This window comes from Hyphopichia burtonii (assembly GCF_001661395.1).
Source record: "Hyphopichia burtonii NRRL Y-1933 unplaced genomic scaffold HYPBUscaffold_4, whole genome shotgun sequence".
NCBI lineage: Eukaryota > Fungi > Ascomycota > Pichiomycetes > Serinales > Debaryomycetaceae > Hyphopichia > Hyphopichia burtonii.
The window spans coordinates 91,553-109,854 of NW_017963731.1; the positions used below are offsets into that span (position 1 = coordinate 91,553).

At 37.3% G+C, this 18,302-nt stretch overlaps 11 protein-coding genes across 11 annotated transcripts; 7 read left to right on the plus strand and 4 right to left on the minus strand.

Moving 5' to 3' along the window:
* Positions 1-11: 11 nt before the first annotated feature.
* HYPBUDRAFT_6135 (uncharacterized protein) lies at positions 12-372 on the minus strand (the record flags this gene model as incomplete). The annotated part of the gene is made up of 1 exon (XM_020223551.1): positions 12-372. A coding segment is annotated over one exon (361 nt), but the record flags the coding sequence as incomplete, so codon positions are not given.
* A 94-nt stretch (positions 373-466) lies between these two features.
* HYPBUDRAFT_204452 (uncharacterized protein) lies at positions 467-978 on the plus strand. The gene has a single exon (XM_020223037.1). It carries the CDS (start codon positions 560-562, stop codon positions 839-841), a length of 282 nt encoding a protein of 93 aa, XP_020075885.1. The 5' UTR covers positions 467-559; the 3' UTR covers positions 842-978.
* Positions 920-1,839, plus strand: GLX3 (glutathione-independent methylglyoxalase). The gene has a single exon (XM_020221238.1). The coding sequence runs from the start codon at positions 1,115-1,117 to the stop codon at positions 1,829-1,831; it is 717 nt and encodes a 238-aa protein (XP_020075886.1). The 5' UTR covers positions 920-1,114; the 3' UTR covers positions 1,832-1,839.
* Positions 1,840-2,031: 192 nt separating this feature from the next.
* SLC1 (1-acylglycerol-3-phosphate O-acyltransferase) lies at positions 2,032-2,901 on the plus strand (the record flags this gene model as incomplete). The annotated part of the gene is made up of 1 exon (XM_020222256.1): positions 2,032-2,901. The coding sequence occupies one exon, from the start codon at positions 2,032-2,034 to the stop codon at positions 2,899-2,901; it is 870 nt and encodes a 289-aa protein (XP_020075887.1).
* APL5 (Apl5p) lies at positions 2,901-6,406 on the minus strand. The gene is made up of 3 exons (XM_020219693.1): positions 4,700-6,406; positions 4,245-4,519; positions 2,901-3,920 (listed from the first exon to the last, which is right to left on the minus strand). Exons 1-3 carry the CDS (start codon positions 6,300-6,302, stop codon positions 2,970-2,972), a joined length of 2,829 nt encoding a protein of 942 aa, XP_020075888.1. The 5' UTR covers positions 6,303-6,406; the 3' UTR covers positions 2,901-2,969.
* A 270-nt stretch (positions 6,407-6,676) lies between these two features.
* HYPBUDRAFT_89720 (uncharacterized protein) lies at positions 6,677-7,210 on the plus strand (the record flags this gene model as incomplete). The annotated part of the gene is made up of 1 exon (XM_020223852.1): positions 6,677-7,210. A coding segment is annotated over one exon (534 nt), but the record flags the coding sequence as incomplete, so codon positions are not given.
* Positions 7,211-7,243: 33 nt separating this feature from the next.
* On the minus strand, positions 7,244-9,788 carry HYPBUDRAFT_204480 (putative metalloendopeptidase). The gene has a single exon (XM_020223038.1). It carries the CDS (start codon positions 9,516-9,518, stop codon positions 7,269-7,271), a length of 2,250 nt encoding a protein of 749 aa, XP_020075890.1. The 5' UTR covers positions 9,519-9,788; the 3' UTR covers positions 7,244-7,268.
* Positions 9,789-9,866: 78 nt separating this feature from the next.
* On the plus strand, positions 9,867-11,315 carry HYPBUDRAFT_86454 (phospholipase D/nuclease; the record flags this gene model as incomplete). The annotated part of the gene is made up of 1 exon (XM_020223779.1): positions 9,867-11,315. A coding segment is annotated over one exon (1,449 nt), but the record flags the coding sequence as incomplete, so codon positions are not given.
* Positions 11,316-11,469: 154 nt separating this feature from the next.
* On the plus strand, positions 11,470-15,144 carry SMC3 (cohesin subunit; the record flags this gene model as incomplete). The annotated part of the gene is made up of 2 exons (XM_020218759.1): positions 11,470-14,692; positions 14,756-15,144. 2 exons carry the CDS (start codon positions 11,470-11,472, stop codon positions 15,142-15,144), a joined length of 3,612 nt encoding a protein of 1,203 aa, XP_020075892.1.
* A 384-nt stretch (positions 15,145-15,528) lies between these two features.
* SLD1 (Sld1p) lies at positions 15,529-17,250 on the plus strand (the record flags this gene model as incomplete). The annotated part of the gene is made up of 1 exon (XM_020218721.1): positions 15,529-17,250. One exon carries the CDS (start codon positions 15,529-15,531, stop codon positions 17,248-17,250), a length of 1,722 nt encoding a protein of 573 aa, XP_020075893.1.
* On the minus strand, positions 17,232-18,040 carry HYPBUDRAFT_152878 (uncharacterized protein). The gene has a single exon (XM_020221239.1). It carries the CDS (start codon positions 17,885-17,887, stop codon positions 17,288-17,290), a length of 600 nt encoding a protein of 199 aa, XP_020075894.1. The 5' UTR covers positions 17,888-18,040; the 3' UTR covers positions 17,232-17,287.
* Positions 18,041-18,302: the final 262 nt, after the last annotated feature.

Sequence of the window (18,302 nt, forward strand, 5' to 3'; positions counted from 1 at the left end):
AAATATAGTACCTAGTATAATTCCCAAAATGTTGAATCCAATTGGTGGTCCTAATTTCCAGTCTTTGGTGAAGTAGTATAAATAAAAAATCTCTGCAACGTATCCAACAACTAACATTTCAACAAACTTACAAAAAGTCATATGTTCATTGGCAAAATCTTGGAACCCATACACATAATTAAGGGGGAATGATGCCTGTTTGGTTTCCTGTTCTCGTTGTAATTGAATTTGTTTGGCTAATTGGACTTTTTCTTCCTTTGTCATGGGTTTCAATTCTTCTTCTTTGGCATTTTCGATTATTTCCGGATCAGCAAACACCAGGGCAGTCGACCTGGGTTGAGCCTGCTCTTTCCTATGGGTTTTTCTGGCCATATTCGTTGAAGATACTTGTTAAAATTTTTCATTTTCGTTCAACTGCGCATTTAAGTACTGGATGCGAAATATAATCTACTCCATCTGCTTAAACTACTCAATATGCTCAATCTACTTATACACAATCTACTCTATATGCTCAGTGGAAAGCTAGAATACCAAGAGTGCTGTCTTAGCTTCCGATGCTATGAAAGTAGTATTCAAAGTAGTATTCAAAGTAGTATTCAAAGTAGTATTCAAAGTAGCATTCAAAGTAGTATTCAAAGTAGCATTCAAAGTAGTATTCAAAGTAGCATTCAAAGTAGTATTGAAAGTAGCATTCAAAGTAGCATTCAAAGTAGCATACGACTGTAATAGTCAAAAACGACCACGTCCGTCTGAGATGAGCTTAAACTTGTATCTGAGTAGTACAAGTACATCAGTTGCTAAAAGTTGCAACTTAGCAAATCATAATCCAGTGGTCAGGTGATTGTCATTGCTCATACCGTAAGAAAAAGCACAATCCAGTACTTTGCTTGCTTTGCAATCTGCCATTGCCATTACTGGTAAATGACAGTAATACAGTAATGGCAACTACAGTGAGAAGTATGACGGTTCGCAATAGCAGCTTGTAATCATGGTAAAATTCAAATGTTGGCAAGGATTCGGAGTTTTGTCGCAAATTCCATCTCCAACGGTTATATAAGGACCCGCATCTGTCAACTGAAATAGCTACTTTTCTTTATTTCCCCAAACGCTAAACATGTCCAAAGCTGCCATTGCCATTACCTCTTACAACGATAAATTCTATGAAGACGGAGCCAAAACCGGGTTGTTCTTAACCGAAGCATTACATCCATTTGAATACTTCAGACTGCAAGGAATTGAAGTTGATTTTGTCTCGGAAACTGGGAAATTCGGTTACGATGAACATTCATTGGGTGAAGCCTTTTTAAACGGAGACGATTTAGCCATTTACCAAAATCCCCATTCTGAATTCAACGTCACCATCAAAAACCTCAAGGCTGCTTCTGAAGTCAATGCCTCTGATTACGCCATCTTCTTCGCTGCCGGGGGTCATGGTACCGTTTTTGATTTCCCCAAAGCCGATGGCTTGCACAAATTGGCCCAACAAATCTGGTCCAATAAGGGTGTTGTTGCCGCTGTTTGCCATGGTCCAGTCATCTTCGATAACTTGTACGATACTGCCACCGGCAGACCTTTGATTGAAGGTAAAAAAGTGACTGGGTTCACCGACGAAGGTGAAGTTGCCATGAACGTCGACGGGATCTTGAAACGTGACCATTTGGAAACCGTTCGTGATATCTGCGTTAAAAACGGCGGCCAATACGATCAACCTCCTGATATGTGGGGGGACTATACCACCAACGACGGCAGATTAGTCACTGGGGTCAATCCAGCCTCTGCCTCGTCCACTGCCAAAAAGGCCCTCGCAGTCAGTAGCTTGAAAGGTGTATAATTCTACATAATGTAATGAAGACGTATCTTAGCCATTCCGTAGTCCTACCATATACTCCTTTGTAGGGATATCCATTGTATCGGTCGTGCTGGGCTTATTGTTTGTCTTAGATGGTTTTTTGGGGTTTTGGGTTTTTTCGAAATTTTTTTTTTTGGCTTTTTCTTTTTCATCAGATACTTCTTAAACGCTATTAGACTAAGATGGGCTTCTTGAACGATTTGAAATTCTACTTTAAGTCGGTGATATTTGGGTGTTTGGTGTTTACGTCGTCGTTGACTGCTCTTATTTCGTTGATTTTCTTAAAACTTACCGGAAATAGTAAATATGCCCAATATATCTTAGCTAGAGTTTTCTATTTCCAGTTTTCTAAATTGTTGGGGGTTAAAGTCACTATTAAAAATGAACATTACTTATATCAAAAACCAGCAATTGTTATTTCAAATCATCAAACCGCTGCTGATATCTTGGTTTTAGGTAAAGTTTTCAAGCCTGGTTATACGGTAACTGCTAAAAAGGCGTTGAAATACGTTCCAATTTTGGGTCTTTTCATGTTGGGTTCAGGAACTTTCTTCTTGGATAGATCTAAAGGTGAAAAGGCAAGAGAAACTTTGAATAAAGCCTTGATTTCTTTGAAAAAAAATGATCGTGCTTTATTCATCTTCCCAGAAGGTACTAGATCAGGTACTACTAAATTAGATCTTTTACCGTTTAAAAAGGGGGCCTTTCATTTAGCTAAACAAGCGAAGATTCCAATCATCCCAGTGGCAGTCAGTAACTACTCCAATATATTTAACGCTAAGAGTAAAACTTTCAACTCGGGTGAAATCATAGTGGAAGTTTTGCCTCCTCAATCAACTGCTAATTTAGAAACAAATGAAGACGTGACTAAATTCTCAATTGATATTAGAGATAAAATTAAAGAGAAAATTGAATCATTGGGTTATGCCAAAGTTAGCGGACAGCCTTCAAATAAACCACACCTCGTTCCCGAAGTATCTGATTCCGTTCAAGAAGATGATTCGGAAGTTGAAATCGTCTCTGAAGGTACTCCTTTGGTTTCAAAAGATTAATCTGTGATTGTTTACAATGTTTCTTTCATATATTTATATAGAGAATAAACGTATATACTTTTTGTTTTCTAATCCAAGATTTTGGCCGCCTTTTTCTTTATCTTCTTCTTTGGCTTGACATTGATCACCTTGTCAGGGCTTCCCTCAGTTGGGACCTTGTCAGAGCTTCCTTCAGTTGGGACCTCTTCGGTCTTCTTTTTCGGTGATTTTTTCTTTGGCTTCTCGTCTCCTTCCTTCTTTTTGCTCTTTTTACTAGTCTTCTTAGCCTTTTCCTGTACTAATTGTTGTCTTATTGCATCCAAATCAACATCATATTCATATTCTTTGCCAGAAGGTTCAACACTGACCGATTCAGACTTAATATCAAAGTTGTCAAGATTAGAAGAATCAATCTTAAGCGTATTCTTCTTCTTCTTCTTGGATTCCTCTTTAGGCTCTTCTATAAGCTCAGGTCCACCAACAGTCTCCTCGGACAATATAACAACCTTTTCCTTTTTCATTTTTCTGGCTTTGGTCTTACCACTGGATTTTGTTTTCTTCCCATTAGAAGATTTAACCGAGTTCCGTTCACTTTGAATCTCAGATCCAGCGTCTCTTGGACTACGGCTGGACTCATTATCAGTATCAACAATACTCAATAACTTCTTTGATTTTTTCGATTTGGCCTTTTTATCGTTCTTATTATCTGATGTTAAATAATATGGATCGTCTTTCATTCTTTCTAATCTTTCCCGTTTCCTGAAATCCTCTTCACTGGCTGACACACTCAATAATCCATTGGTCAAATTGCCTTCATCTTCAGCTCTGCTTTCATCGTCGCTTGAGAATATCGATTGCTCTTCGCTATCATTAACATCATTTTCCAATGCAAAGTCCGGTGGACTATTGATAACGGTTTCAAGATCTAAGTCTTCGGGAATTGGAATTCGACGCTGTGATCCATGTGATATAGGGTTCAATTGGTAGGACTTGAAAAAGGATGGTAGAATGTGGGTCAATAAAATAGGCAATTCCTCTGGCTCATTAGGATTTGCAAATGGATTTTCGGGCTCGCTACCCGTACTTAAATCTAACTTAGAATTGAAAACTTCATTGTCAATTGCAATTGGATCGGTTTCGTCTTTGCTAATCTTTTCTGTGACTTCTTGATGATTTTCTTCTTCTTCTTCTTCTTCTTCTTCTTCTTCTTCTTCTGAGGACGATGATTCCAAATTTTCGTAAGCATCCTCGTCCTCGTCATCCTCTTCTTCTTCGTCACTTTCTTCTTCAGAAACATTTTCTTCTTCGCTCTCTTCATCAACAATATCATCTTTATCATTACTCAATTTTGAATAATACTCAACCTCTTCTTTTTGTAAAGCCTCAATTTCTTTCAAATCTCCACTGGTTAAAGCTTCAAACACAAGTTTCAAAAATTCAAGCCATGACAAAACCCGCTCTTGAACCTCATAGTTAGAATGATTTTCCCAGTTAGCTAAAAACTTTATTAATTTGAATAAATAAAATTTCAACTCATTAGCTTTAGAATGTGGTAACTTACCATCACTCAAAGAGTAATGTTTTATATAATCACTTACTATTCCACTATACAATTTTACCAACGCTTGAATCAATACAACTAAGACATCAGTTTGTGGAAGTGATATCAATTTATAGGAAATAGCAAAATTTAAGTCGTTTGTTAAACCTAATGAGGTATCAACGTAATGATTAACGAGAACATTGAAAATTTGAATCTTTTTCCCTAAAAACACAATTGGTGAATTTTTGTAGGTTTCCTCATCATCTTCGTTTTCACTCTCGCTATCGGAATCATCTATTGGTTTTAAATCGTCAATATATTCTCCCATGATCCAATAAAAAACTTTCAATAATAGTGGACAATTTTCTAAAAATTTTACATCTTGTAAAGAGTCAACAACCACTTTATTGATAATGACCGATCTTATGGATGGAATTTTACATGCTAAATTTTCTAATTCATTCCCAATCCTGGTAGCAATTTCACTAGATGTCGTATAGGATATGGTAGTGTTAGCTGTTGATGGAAGTGGCAATAAAGTCAAATTTATTACGTCTTTCAACACTGCTATATACCATTCAAAGTTTGGAACATTCTCATAGTTGTCGCGTGATGAGATTTCTATAATTTTTGATGATATTTCCAACTTTAATGATTCTGGTATAATGACATTTTCTTTTGGAATCAACTGTAATAATAAGCTTTTAATCAAATCGACAATATTGTCTTCGGTTACTAAATAATGACATACTTCCAACGCTTTACGTTTGATAATCAAGTCAGTATCAGTAAGGCAATCCATTACAATTACTGATACCCCTTTAACTTTATGCATAAGAGAAGGAAACAATTTGATGATGTTAATTAATGCAAGCAAACCAACAAACTTCAAATTAGAATCCCTCGTTTCAAAAAAATTCATAAGTTGTTCAATGCATTCTTTTGCAATATTCTTATCCTTGGAAGAATCAGAAGATAACATTGCTCCATTGATTATACAATTGATACATTCATACTTTAAAGAGGATGCATCAGTTTTCAACATCATACCTAAGATAATGGGCAAGATTTTCTTCTTCATTCTTGGTTCAACCTTAGATAAACTTTGGAAAAGTTTAAGTATTCTTATAATCAACCAATTATTTTCAGTTTCTTCCAAGATTGAGAAAAATTTAGGTAAGTAACTGACAAAAATATTAGGATTCTTCTTCGAAATTTCACAAATGACATTAATTGTAGCACTAACCACCGAAACATCAGTATCGTCAAGCTTTTCAATTATCCGATTAAAATTGATCCTCAAACTCTCGGGATACTGTAAAAAAATCTTATACATAGCCAAAATGGCCTTTTTTCGAATATATGGACTTGAATGATTAAGCTTCATCAAAACATCATCATTTATATCCTTGGAAAGATTAGGAGTCACTATAGTTGCAATCCCACTGAGTGCCAATCCAACCTCAACATGATTATGGGAATTCAAATCTTTCTTGAATTGATTGGTAGCAAGAATCAATAAGTCTTGTTCATTCTTAAAAGACTGGATAGCTGCCAAATACCCAATACGCTTTTGTTGGAAATTAGTAGAGGACATCACTTCTAAAATTTGAAAATTACACCAGGACATATCAAAACCATACATTTCCAAATATGCCAACTTCAAAACAGCAATTGCTTTAGTTTCAAGATCGGTGGTATTGAGTTCATTCTTGCACTCGGATATAGCAGAGTCCAAGAAATTCAGTAAGCTTTCCGGTGAGTCCTTTGAATGTGCCCTAATCCCTTTGATCAAGTCACTTAGTGATTTTTCAAACGAGATTCCAAACGGCTTAAGACGAGCTAAAACCTCAGAGTTCTGTAGTTGAAATGACGACATACTCTTCGGAATACCTATCTACTTTGTATCTCTAACCTGGTCCTAATTGAGTGTGGCTCCCGATTAATGTAAGATCACTGGAAACAGTCCATACGCTAATTGAATTTTTGTTGAAGTTTTTCTATGATTTTTTGACGCTCTTTTTGTACTTTTTTTTTTTGAGACTTAAGTCTTAAATCCAATGTTTCTTTGGCTTCAACTAATCAAATATGGGAGATGATACGGTTGGCAACGGTGGGAAGGCTCGAACGGGAAGTGGACTGGCAGAAGCACCAGATATACCGAGTGTGAACCACAGACAAGAGGCTACGGCTCGAGAAAGAGAGGAAGAAGAAGAACAAGAAGAAGAACAGGAAGAACAACAAGAAGAAGAGGACGACGATGATTATATCATGAGTGACGAAGAGGAGAACCTGGGGACCTTACTAGCCAATTCTTTGGACTACCAGGATCATTTCAATTATACATCGAGCTTAAGTGAATTATCAGATTATTTATCGAAGTCACTTTCATTTGCATTAGAATCACTACAATTAGACAAATCTTTGGTTATCCAAGCCCAATTGAGTGGACAATTGAACAATGAAAACCAGAAGATCATTGACAAACAAAAGGAGCTAAAGGATAGTCTACTGCGAATTCAACAGTTGTATGCTGAAAACTTTGCTCCTCTTGTCAAAGACGGAAATAATCCGAAGATAAGCAAGGTATCCAAACTTGCAAAAGATATCAAGGATATCGAGACTAGAATTGAAAGATTGAAGAACACTACTAGAAAGTCAAATAAATTAGCCTTGCCATCGATTTTCAAGTCTAATTCTTCGGAAAACCAGGGGGTGGCGGGCCGTTTCCCTGTAGAATACAATCAAGCAAAGGATAAAGTACTCGAACGACAAATCGATTCAAACGAATATTAGTATGTAAAACGAACATTTTTCATTAAAATTTACAAAACAATATGTATAATTATCTCTTACTGGTATAGATCACCCCAAGACCATCTAACCAAGATCCTGTATACCCATACATTCCAATTAATTCGAAATCATGAGAAGGTGCTTCTAATGTAGATAAATGGCCCCCTTTGGCGTTCCCGAACATGGGGGACAAACGGCCGGCAGTGGTTTCGAATTGAATCGCATCCATCCAAGCTCCATTTCTAAAATGAAACCTGGTGATAACTTCACCTGGATCGAGTACCAATTCTGAAAAATCCTTCTTTTCATTACCGATAAGAACTTCTTTTTTTGTTCCTTCTGGAAGGTTTCCATTGGGAGAAGACGAAGTATCATGTTTAGGTGTAATTGAAGTGTCTGAAAGTTTATTTACTAGCTTGTTGAGGTAGTTTCTAGCAGGTACTTTAGGAGCACCTCCTTGTGGTTTTGAAGATTGACCACCACCAGAAGGAACTGTAAAATAAAATTTCACCCCATCTAATGCTCCACCATGGTAAATTCTAACTTTATAGACAGTGTTAAGGTCAAATCCAATGATTGCTGGTTTCTTGTCTTTGGATTTACCTAATAATGCACTCTTGTAACCAGTTAATGTTCCTCTGTTTAAACCAAAATCACTTTTTATCACATTATCTTTACCCGAATTAGAGCAATGATCTTTGAAATTGTTTATAAACAAATCACCACCAAGAGATAAAACTCTAACGGCAAAATCGTCTGATGCATCTTTTGGAGCTGCTTGTCTTAGCATCTGTAAGGATGAGTTGTAATCCAACATCATTTCATGTTGTAAACCAGGGCCTCCATAATTTCTTGGGAAGTATTCAAGATGATGTCTGGCCAAATCTTTAGTGACGAACTCCACCATGAAAATCCCCGGTTGCAGCTTAATCAATGCTCCACCAGAAGGAGTATTATACAGAGTTGGTTCCTTATTTATATCATCATGTTGCTTATCAGGAGCAAAGGTGGTTGAGAAAGTTTTGCCAAAATTATCGGTGGGTAAGCTGAAGGAACCATGGTGGAGATAACGAATAAGATCTAAACGATTCCAATGACAAACCCGAGGCCAATTCCCATCAGCTCCAATTACTTCGCCTCTGGTACCTCTTCTCAAGCATTCCATTTCTCTTGTTTGGAAACTTCTATTCCACCAAACATAATCTCTCAACATTACCCCATTTACTTGATGGGGTGAGCCCAAAGAGTGTCCGATTTCGTGCATGAAAGCACCCAAAGTAATATTAAAACATTCCCAGCTAGTTCCACACTCGTTACAATCATTGGCCACTTCATTTGTAGATAAATGGGTAGCATCCAAGAAATGGGGAGTCACTTGAGGAAAATTTATTGGCCATGAATGAAGACCATGGGATCCGAAAATGGCACACTTAACTTCGGCAGTTCCCCCTCCAAGAGCAGCATGAGTCAATATTATTTTCAGTCTTGTTTCAAATGTAGCATCCAAATATAAAAAGGCACATTGAATTGCAGTCCCCATTTTTCTATAGGTATCGAAAATTTCTGGTGAATGGTTTTTCATCAAATCAATTGCATGACTGAAAAGCCAGCCTTTATCAGTACCTTTGGGATTTTGTTGAGCCACATTAGGATTTCTTAATTCAGCAACTGTTTTCGGGGATCTGATAACATGAATCTTAACCTCTTGATGGGGAGTTGGAGATTCTACGTTGTAACCAAAGATTCCTTGATGTTTTACTGTTTCCTCAACAAATTGGAAACTTCTGTTACTCAATCCAATTGCTCTCATTTCGTCTTGAGTGAAAGCTTGCATAAGTCTTCCAGCAACTTTTAACTTTCTAATAGCAGTATCTAAATTAGCAACTTCACCACGCTGTAATCTATAACTTGGCATATCATAGCTACCATTTGAATCTTTACCCAAAATAACACAGAGATGAACTGGCTTATTATGAGGAAGCGGATTATATGTTAATGCCAACTGTCCTTGATCAACAACGTGCTGATTCCCGTTATATTGAGGAAACCCAAGACCATTAATGAACCCATTATCACTAACCTGAACTTCAAAAATATTACTCTCTCCAGGATAAACATGAAGCAATGCTTTAAAGTTACCGTTGTTATTCACTTCAAAATGTTGTGGAGGATAAACTTTGTTTTTGTTATTGGTAAAGCTAATTACCCCGGTATTAATCCCCGTTGACGTACGTCCACTAACTATAACGGTGGAAGACGAGACTATTTCATGATCCTGGTAATTAAACGTAAGCGGCATGGCCAATGGCTGTTTTACTATGTCCTATTCAAGTCAATTGAAATAAAACTGGAATAGAAGAGTGATTGATTCTAAAAAAAGCTCGTTAAGCCTTTAAATTGAAGTATTGCCGAATTGTGCGGTTCCAAAAAGAACGACGAAAAACACTGGAAAACGCTTGATGGGAAGGATCTTTCATCCAACCGATCCAAACAAGCAAAGAAGTGATAAATGTCGGAGAAACGGTCACAGTCAGATGCCCATCTAGCAGCAAGAAATCATTGGGCAAGTAAGAAACCAAAAGTTGACGATGAAAAAAAAATTCCGCAGCCAAAAGCAGGCAGCTCCAACGATCCGATTGAAATTGGTGATGATTCTGAAGAGGAACCCACTGGGAAGCCGGTTCCATTGAAGTCGGCTGTTCGCTTGCTTCAGGATCGAAGCCACGAATTGCACGGTGGTACAGCAAGTGCAGAGAGCAATAAAGAAGCTTTGGCACTTCTGGATCTTATAGGCATGCCAGATTTGAGCAAAACTTACCAGTTCAATTTTGCAGTTGACTTAGATGTTTTCCTTACCCATTTGCATCGTGACGCTGTGAGACGAAGGGCAAAGATTGTATTTGTCACTGGCTCGGACGTTGTGCAAAATAGTGACGATGCCGAATTTGTCAAGAAGGCATTTGATATCGAAGAAGTAAAGGCAAACTTGCCCTTTCGGTTTGGATCGCATCATAGCAAGATGATGGTGAATTTCTTTCAAGATAACACTGTTGAGTTTGTTATTATGACGTGCAATTTCAACAAGATCGATTTTGCTGGGTTGACCCAAATGTGCTGGAGAAGCGGCCGACTTAGCAGGAAGAAGGACACCAGCAGTTCCACAATCTTGGGTGACCAGTTCTTGCAAGACATGACCGAATACCTAAGGTCTTATAACAAAGTTACTATTTCCAAACTTATAGACGATATCAAGCTTTACGACTACCTGAGTATCGACATTGAGATTCTTCTGTCGTCACCGGGAATATACAACTTGAGTCAAGGTCCGCAGCAGGGATACGGCAAGTTCTTACAGCTTCTCAAAAGAAATGATCTACTACTCGGAGACTCTGATGCAAACCACAATGTCCTAGCCCAGGTGTCTTCGATTGCAAGCTCTTTCAAAGTTCAAAAGGGCCAGCATGCGTCGGTGCTCACCCATTTGATCTGCCCCTTGATGTTCTCCAAAACCAACCGCTTCTCCAGCCTTGGTCCTAGTGATAACTCTGCCCGTAACCACCAAACCCAATACAATTATACTCCCAATATAGTCTATCCAACCCTAGATGAGGTGGCCGACAGTAACTTGGGTTACATGTCTGGGGTTGCCATACATTTCAACAACAACAACGCACGACTGAATGCCAACTACCTTCAAAACATCAAACCCTATCTTTGCAAATGGAACTCTTCTTCCCCAAATTCAAAAACCGGGAGAGAAAATGTCATGCCCCATACCAAGATCTATGCCTGCGATAACGCCGACAACTGGAGCAGCTTGCGTTGGGCACTAGTCGGAAGCCACAACTTATCCAAGCAAGCCTGGGGTGAACCTCTTGCCAATAACGAATATAGAATTTGCAGCTATGAACTCAGCATCTTCGTACACCAAAAGGAAAACCGTAAATTGATCCCAGTCTACGCCTCTGACTCCCTACAAAACGATACCCACAACATCCCCATCCGTCTTCCTTTCACTCTACCCCCACGCAGGTACCTGGCCCAAGATAGGCCGTGGTCTGCTTCCACTGCTTCATCAAGAAGAGATCGGTTTGGCAATACTAATTAGTGTGTATTAATCAAAAATAGATAAACAAAAAAAAAAAAATTCGAGAGACGCGTCTCTTCTCTGATAGATCAACTTCACTTGATAACATCGTAGCTTTTCTTTTAACCAGAAGGTGATTTATAAGTGCAAGAGGTGCTGGGTAATGCATATTAAGAAGATCATTATTCAAGGTTTCAAGACCTACAAGAACACGACGGTGATTGACCTTTTATCGCCGCAGCATAATGTGGTGGTTGGTCGAAACGGTAGTGGTAAATCGAACTTCTTTGCTGCTATTCGATTTGTTTTATCGGATGCCTATACTCATATGACCAGAGAAGAAAGGAAAGGTCTTATTCATGAAGGATCCGGTAATGTTATGTCTGCGTATGTGGAGATTGTTTTCGATAACACTGAACGAAGATTCCCGATCTCTAAAGATGAGATAGCGGTGAGAAGAACCATTGGGTTGAAAAAGGATGATTATTCATTGGATGGGAAATCGGCAACCAGGTCTGACATAATGAATTTGTTAGAAAGTGCCGGTTTTTCCAGATCAAATCCGTATTATATTGTTCCTCAGGGTAGAATCACTGCGTTGACCAATTCGAAGGATGCAGAAAGATTGAGTCTTTTGAAGGAAGTTAGTGGGGCCAAAGTCTTTGAGTCCAAGCTAAAGGAGTCTATGAAGGAAATGGCCAATTCCAATTACAAGAAACAGCGTACTGAAGAAGCTCTACAATCTCTTGATGCTAGATTATCTGACTTACAAATCGAATCGACCGATTTAAAAGAATATCAATCTTTGGAGAAAAATAAAAAATTATTAGAATATAAGTTATTTGATCGTGAATTGAATACATTAAATACCAAAATTGAACAAAATGAAGAAGAATATACTGATTTGTTAGAAAACTCTAAGCAAGATATCGAAGATTTAAATTCTAGAGAAGCACTATGTCAACAGCTCATTGATTCGATTGGTCAATTGAAAACTGATTTGAAAGTGGCAACTTTGGAGAAACTGCAAACTGATATCGATTCAAATCAACTCTATCAACTCATCGCAGAGAAAGAAGTCGAAGTAAATAACTTGAGGGCTAATTTAAGTTCAGTTGAACAACAGTCCAAGTCAAATGAGTCTCTGGTTTCTCATTATAAAGATCTTATTGTCAAACACGAATCTAAAATAGCTGATTATAAACCCAAGCTTAGATCATTACAGGAACACGAAACAGAAATCAAATTAAAGTTAGCAGAGTTACAAACTAAACAAAGAGCGTTATATTCTAAACAAAGTCGTTTTTCTAAATTCACCACTCAAAAGCAAAGAGATGATTGGTTGCAGAAAGAAATTAAATCTTTGAAACAAGATCTAAAAACTAAACAAACTTCCATTGATCAAATTCAAGAAAAAATTACCTCCCATAAGGAAGAATTATTCGAATATAATAATAGAATAAATGAATTGAGTGAAGAATTGAATGGGAATAATCATCAAAGTCAAAAAATTGATCAACTTCAAACTTCTGTTAATGAATTGCGTGCCCGAATAGTTGAACTTACAGATCAAAGAAAACAATTATGGCGTGATGAAATCAGATACAAGAGTTTCCAAGACCTGATAGAAAACGATCTTAATAATGCCACTCACCAAGTCAATCAAACTATGGATCGTGCCCAAGCTAAAGGTTTGGCAGCTGTGAAGAGCATTACCGAAAAACTTAATCTAGGAGAATCGGTTCATGGCCCATTGGCTGAATTATTCCATGTAAGTGATAAATATAAAGCTTCAGTTGAAGTAGTTGCTGGTAACTCACTTTTCCATGTTGTGGTTGATAATGATAAAACCGCGTCTATCATCATGAATGAATTGGTAAGAACCAATGCTGGTAGGGTCACTTTTATGCCTTTGAATCGTATAAAAGTTCCCGAACACACTGAGTATCCAAATCCTCAAGAAAATGAATGTATTCCTTTGATTGATAAAATCAAACACGATAAACAAAAAGTTGGAATAGCCATGAGACAAGTCTTTGGGAAAACTATTGTTTGTAGTAATTTACAAAAAGGTTATGAATTGGCCAAACAATTCAAACTTAATGCCATTACCCTAGATGGTGATAGAGCAGATACAAAGGGTACTTTATCGGGTGGATTTAGAGATTATAAAAATTCAAGAATCGATGCCTTAAAAGTTCAATCTAAGAAAAAGAAAGAATTGATAAAAATTCAACAGGAATTAAATAAATGTTCTGAGAACATTGATGCAGTTAACCAAGAATTGAATAATGTTAACAATGAATTACAAACCAAAGTTCGTGATTTGGATCAAATAGTATCTTCTCGTGAACCAATTAAAACAGAATTATCTCAATTAAGCAATAAAAAATTCAATTTAGAACAAGAACTTAGTTCATTAGAAATTAGCCTGAATTCCCTCAATATGACAAAAAAGAATTTACAAACAAATTTAGATCAACATCAAGCTGAATTGAAATCTTCATTTACTCAAAGTTTGAGTGATGAAGAACTCACACTTTTGCAACAATTAAATAATCAAATCAGTCAAACTGAAAATGAGTTGGATGAAGTTGTTACCGAGTTATCCAGCATTGAAGGTTCTATCTCAACCATTGAATCCGAATTAAATAATAATTACGTGCCTCATTTAAATAAGTTACTTGATTCCTCTGGCCATTCAAATCATCAATTAAGCGCTTTAGAATTAAAAATGTTAGAAAACGAATTACGAGGATTGAAAAAACAATTTGATAGCGTTGAATCTAAAAAAATAGAATCAAATCAAGCTTTCCAAAATCTTCATGATGAACTCAATAAACATGAGGATATGTTAAAAGATGCTAATCAGCAACAAATTAATATCATGAAGAAACTTGAAAAATTTTCTAAAACAAGTGAACGAAGTTTATCTAAAAAATCGATACTATATCAACGCCGCGATGAGGTTAGTAAGAAAATCAGTGACTTGGGGGCATTGCCAGAAGAAGCATTCTTATCAACAGAACATAATGACAAAAGTCCTGATGCCATCTCAAATGAATTGAACTCCATTAATCAAGGATTGTCTAAGTTCTCCCACATTAATAAGAAAGCCATGGAGCAATTTAATACCTTCACTCGTGAAAGGGAAGATTTAATGAAACGAAAAGATGAGCTAGAAAAGTCTCGAGATTCGATCGAACAATTGATTCATAAATTAGAAAAGCAAAAAGATGAAGCCATCAGCAAAAGTTTCGAACAAGTATCTAAAAGTTTCCACGAAATCTTTGAAAAATTAGTTCCTGCTGGTGTGGGTAATTTAATCATGCAAAAGAAAAGACAAACGGCCTCCGAACCAACCGCATCTGATGAAGAAATTGTCGGTAGCGATGACGATAGCGAACATGAAGGAGTCTCGCGCCGTACTCGTAATAAACAACCTCAAGTCAACATTGACAATTACGTGGGTGTTTCGATCTCGGTATCATTCAATTCCAAGCACGATGAACAGCAAAGAATTGAACAATTATCCGGAGGTCAAAAGTCTCTATGTGCAATTGCACTTATCCTTGCAATTCAAGAATGTGATCCTGCCCCATTCTACTTATTTGATGAAATCGATGCCAACTTAGACACCCAGTACAGAATTGCCGTCGCTTCAATGATTAGCAAATTGTCCCATTCCGCTCAATTTATTTGTACCACCTTCAGACCCGAAATGTTGCAAGTTGCAAACAACTTTTATGGTGTGATGTTTGGTAATAAAGTCAGTACTGTCTCTGAAATCAACCGGGAAGAAGCAATGTCTTTCGTGGAGGGCCAGCAACGTCGTTGAGTTTTCACTCTTATATAATGGTTTTCAGTTCTTTACTTACTCTTAATGCATGTCTACATATATTTCATACCGCTCAAGGAGTTTTTGATTCGTTTTTGATTCTTTCACTCGACAATCTCGCCATAATCATGAGATAAGCTCGATCTGTTGATTTTTGCATCCAATTGTCGTTTAGAGGCTTTGTAGTCAAAAAAGTTATGAGCGAAAAAATCGTACTATTCTCAAAGGTACTCTTCGCTGTTCTCGAAACGCTGCTAAAATCTCAGATATCAGAAAGGAAAAATTCAGCCGACAAGATAAAACCACGTTCTTTTCCTCGTAGCATAACACGATAGACTTAGTTAACAGAAGGAAAGCTTTGAAATGAGTAAAGCCAGTGAATATATGAAGCCAGGGGTCAAAAGACAGCCCAAAATACTAAGTAGAGGAGAAATCATTGAGTTAATTTCTCAAGGAAAGGCTATAGTTATTTATAAGAATTATGTTTTGAATCTAACATCTTGGTTACCCAAGCACCCTGGAGGTGAAAAGGCAGTCCATCATATGATTGGAAGAGATGCCACTGATGAAATGAATGCTTACCATAGTGCCGAATCAATTGAAAGTTTTACGAATTGGAAAGTTGGGCAAATTGATTACTTTTGGGAAAACTTATTACCACCAATTCAGGGAGCGGTTTATACTGGTGGTGATAAGGCCTTGGCATCACATACGTTGTTGGAGAATAAATTGGACCAAGGAAGTGCTAGCAATAGTGATGTCGATCTTGTATCGAGTGCAAGTTCTACTAGCTCAGTCGATGAAGAAAATAAGCCTAAGGTAGTTGAGAATAAAGGGTTGGGATTTCCTAAGGGGAAGGTTGAGGCCAATAAAACCAGGATCATCACGAAAGAGAATATGGATGAAGTTTTCCCGGTGAAAGATTATCCAATTATCGACCCCAAAGAATTGGTGCAAAATTATGATAATGCCTTAACTCAACAAGATGTATTGGGAGTTCCAAGTTTAGATTATAAGACGCAGCAACATTTGAGGGATAAATATAATGAATTACATGCCAAGGTGATTAACTTGGGATTATATGAATGTCACTACTGGTCATATGTTCGAGAACTTATTAAGATTGGAAGTCTTGTTCTTTATTCATTTTCATTTTTAAAATTGAAATACTATTTTCTAAGTGCAATTTTCATTGGATTGGCATGGCACCAAGGTACTTTTATAGCACACGATGCTGGCCATGTACTGATTACCCATGATTACCAATATGATAATTTATTTGGAATGTTAATTGCCGATTTTTTCGGAGGGTTAAGTTTAGGATGGTGGAAACGGAATCATAACGTTCACCATTTGATAACCAATGATCCAGTACACGATCCTGATATTCAACATTTACCGTTTTTTGCAGTTAGTGTTAAACTTTTCAATGATGTTTATTCTACGTATTATGAAAAATATTTACCCTTGGATGCGTTTGCTAAAAAATTGATTCCAATACAAGAGTATTTATATTACCCGATTCTTTGTTTTGGTCGATTCAATTTATATAGATTATCCTGGATGCATGTTTTGAATGGAGATGGACCACGTAGGGGGAAAGCTGCTTGGTTCAGATACTTTGAATTAGTTGGATTATCATTTTTCTTTTATTGGTTTTTTTATCTTATAGTTGGTAAAACTATTGAAGGAGGATGGAATAAGTTCAATTACGTTATGGTTAGTCATATTGCAACCATGTTAGTTCATGTTCAAATTACATTATCGCATTTTGCAATGTCAACCAGTGATTTAGGAACCAGTGAAAGTTTCCCTTCAAGACAAGTCAGAACCACAATGGATGTCGACTGTCCCGAATGGTTAGATTTTCTTCATGGAGGATTACAATTTCAAGCAATACATCACTTATTCCCAAGATTACCCCGTCATAATTTAAGAAAAGCACAACCTTATGTACTTGATTTTTGTCGGGATGTTGGTTTAAGATATTCTATTTATGGGTTTGGAAAAGGGAATGAAATCATCATTGGTAAATTAGGTGAAATAGGAAAACAATGCAGCATCATGTTAGATTGTACTAAACTGTTACCCCATGTTGATCATTAAAAGTATTTATTATTATATATCTATATATGTCATTACTTCATAAATTAACGTTTTCGTCAATTAAGCCTTTATCGTATAAATACTCGATAAAATCAAGAACAATCTCGTTTTGATTCAGGTACAAGTCCCGTTGAACCAACATCTTGTACAAAGAAGAATTAGTGGCTGGATTTACGTACATCTCGTTGGTGAATCTTTTCGGGACGTTGATTTCGATTCCGTTCAACATCTTGGTGCTGCCAGAAGAGGGCTTACTTTGCTGAGTCTCGTGAACAAAACTGCATTGGTTCCCAAACTTACACCGTTTATGTTGTTGGTAAAACCGGCAAACGGTCTTTTGTTTCTTCTTTGGTTGATCATCGGCAGCCAGTCTTTTTGCTGGCAGCAGCAGCTGCTGCTGCTGCTGCTTTTCCTGAACTCTTCTATTTGTAGGCCATTTCTTCTTCCGTTCTTCTATCCACTTAGCAATGTCTTCGTCTGTCTGTAATGATATATTTGTGCCTGGAATCAAGGTCACCTGTTCGTCGTCTGAGGGATCACTTTCTGGCTTGGGTTGGGGTCTGGGCTCGGGGGTTTCTGCCTCTTCGTTGGGCAAGTGCGTGGGGAGTCCGTCAAGGAGCCATTCGTTGGAATTCATGACAGGGTGCTCTTAATGATCAGGGTGCTATTTTTATCGTTGTTCATATGGCTATGTAAACGATTCTGGAGAACTGGCGATGAGCAGATACCACCCTCGGAACATAACCACTCGCCCTCGGAAAAAAAAAAAAAAGAGCCATGCCCAAAGCACTTCCCCAGCCAGACATAAAGTATGAGCCATGTTTAACTGATCACAGTTTAATAGACGAAACTAGGGAAGTGACTACTTCGAGGATATCGGCCATTGATTTGGTTCGTACTTGGCAGTAGCCAAATTGTCAACACAAACTTTGTTTCCCTTGGGAACATATTGTGCTTACATTGTATTTCTGAATAATCTTTGAGAATCAGTAGTAATAGCTACCTACTCTTTATATTTAGCCATTTGTCTGATTTGGCACTTGATTGTCCTT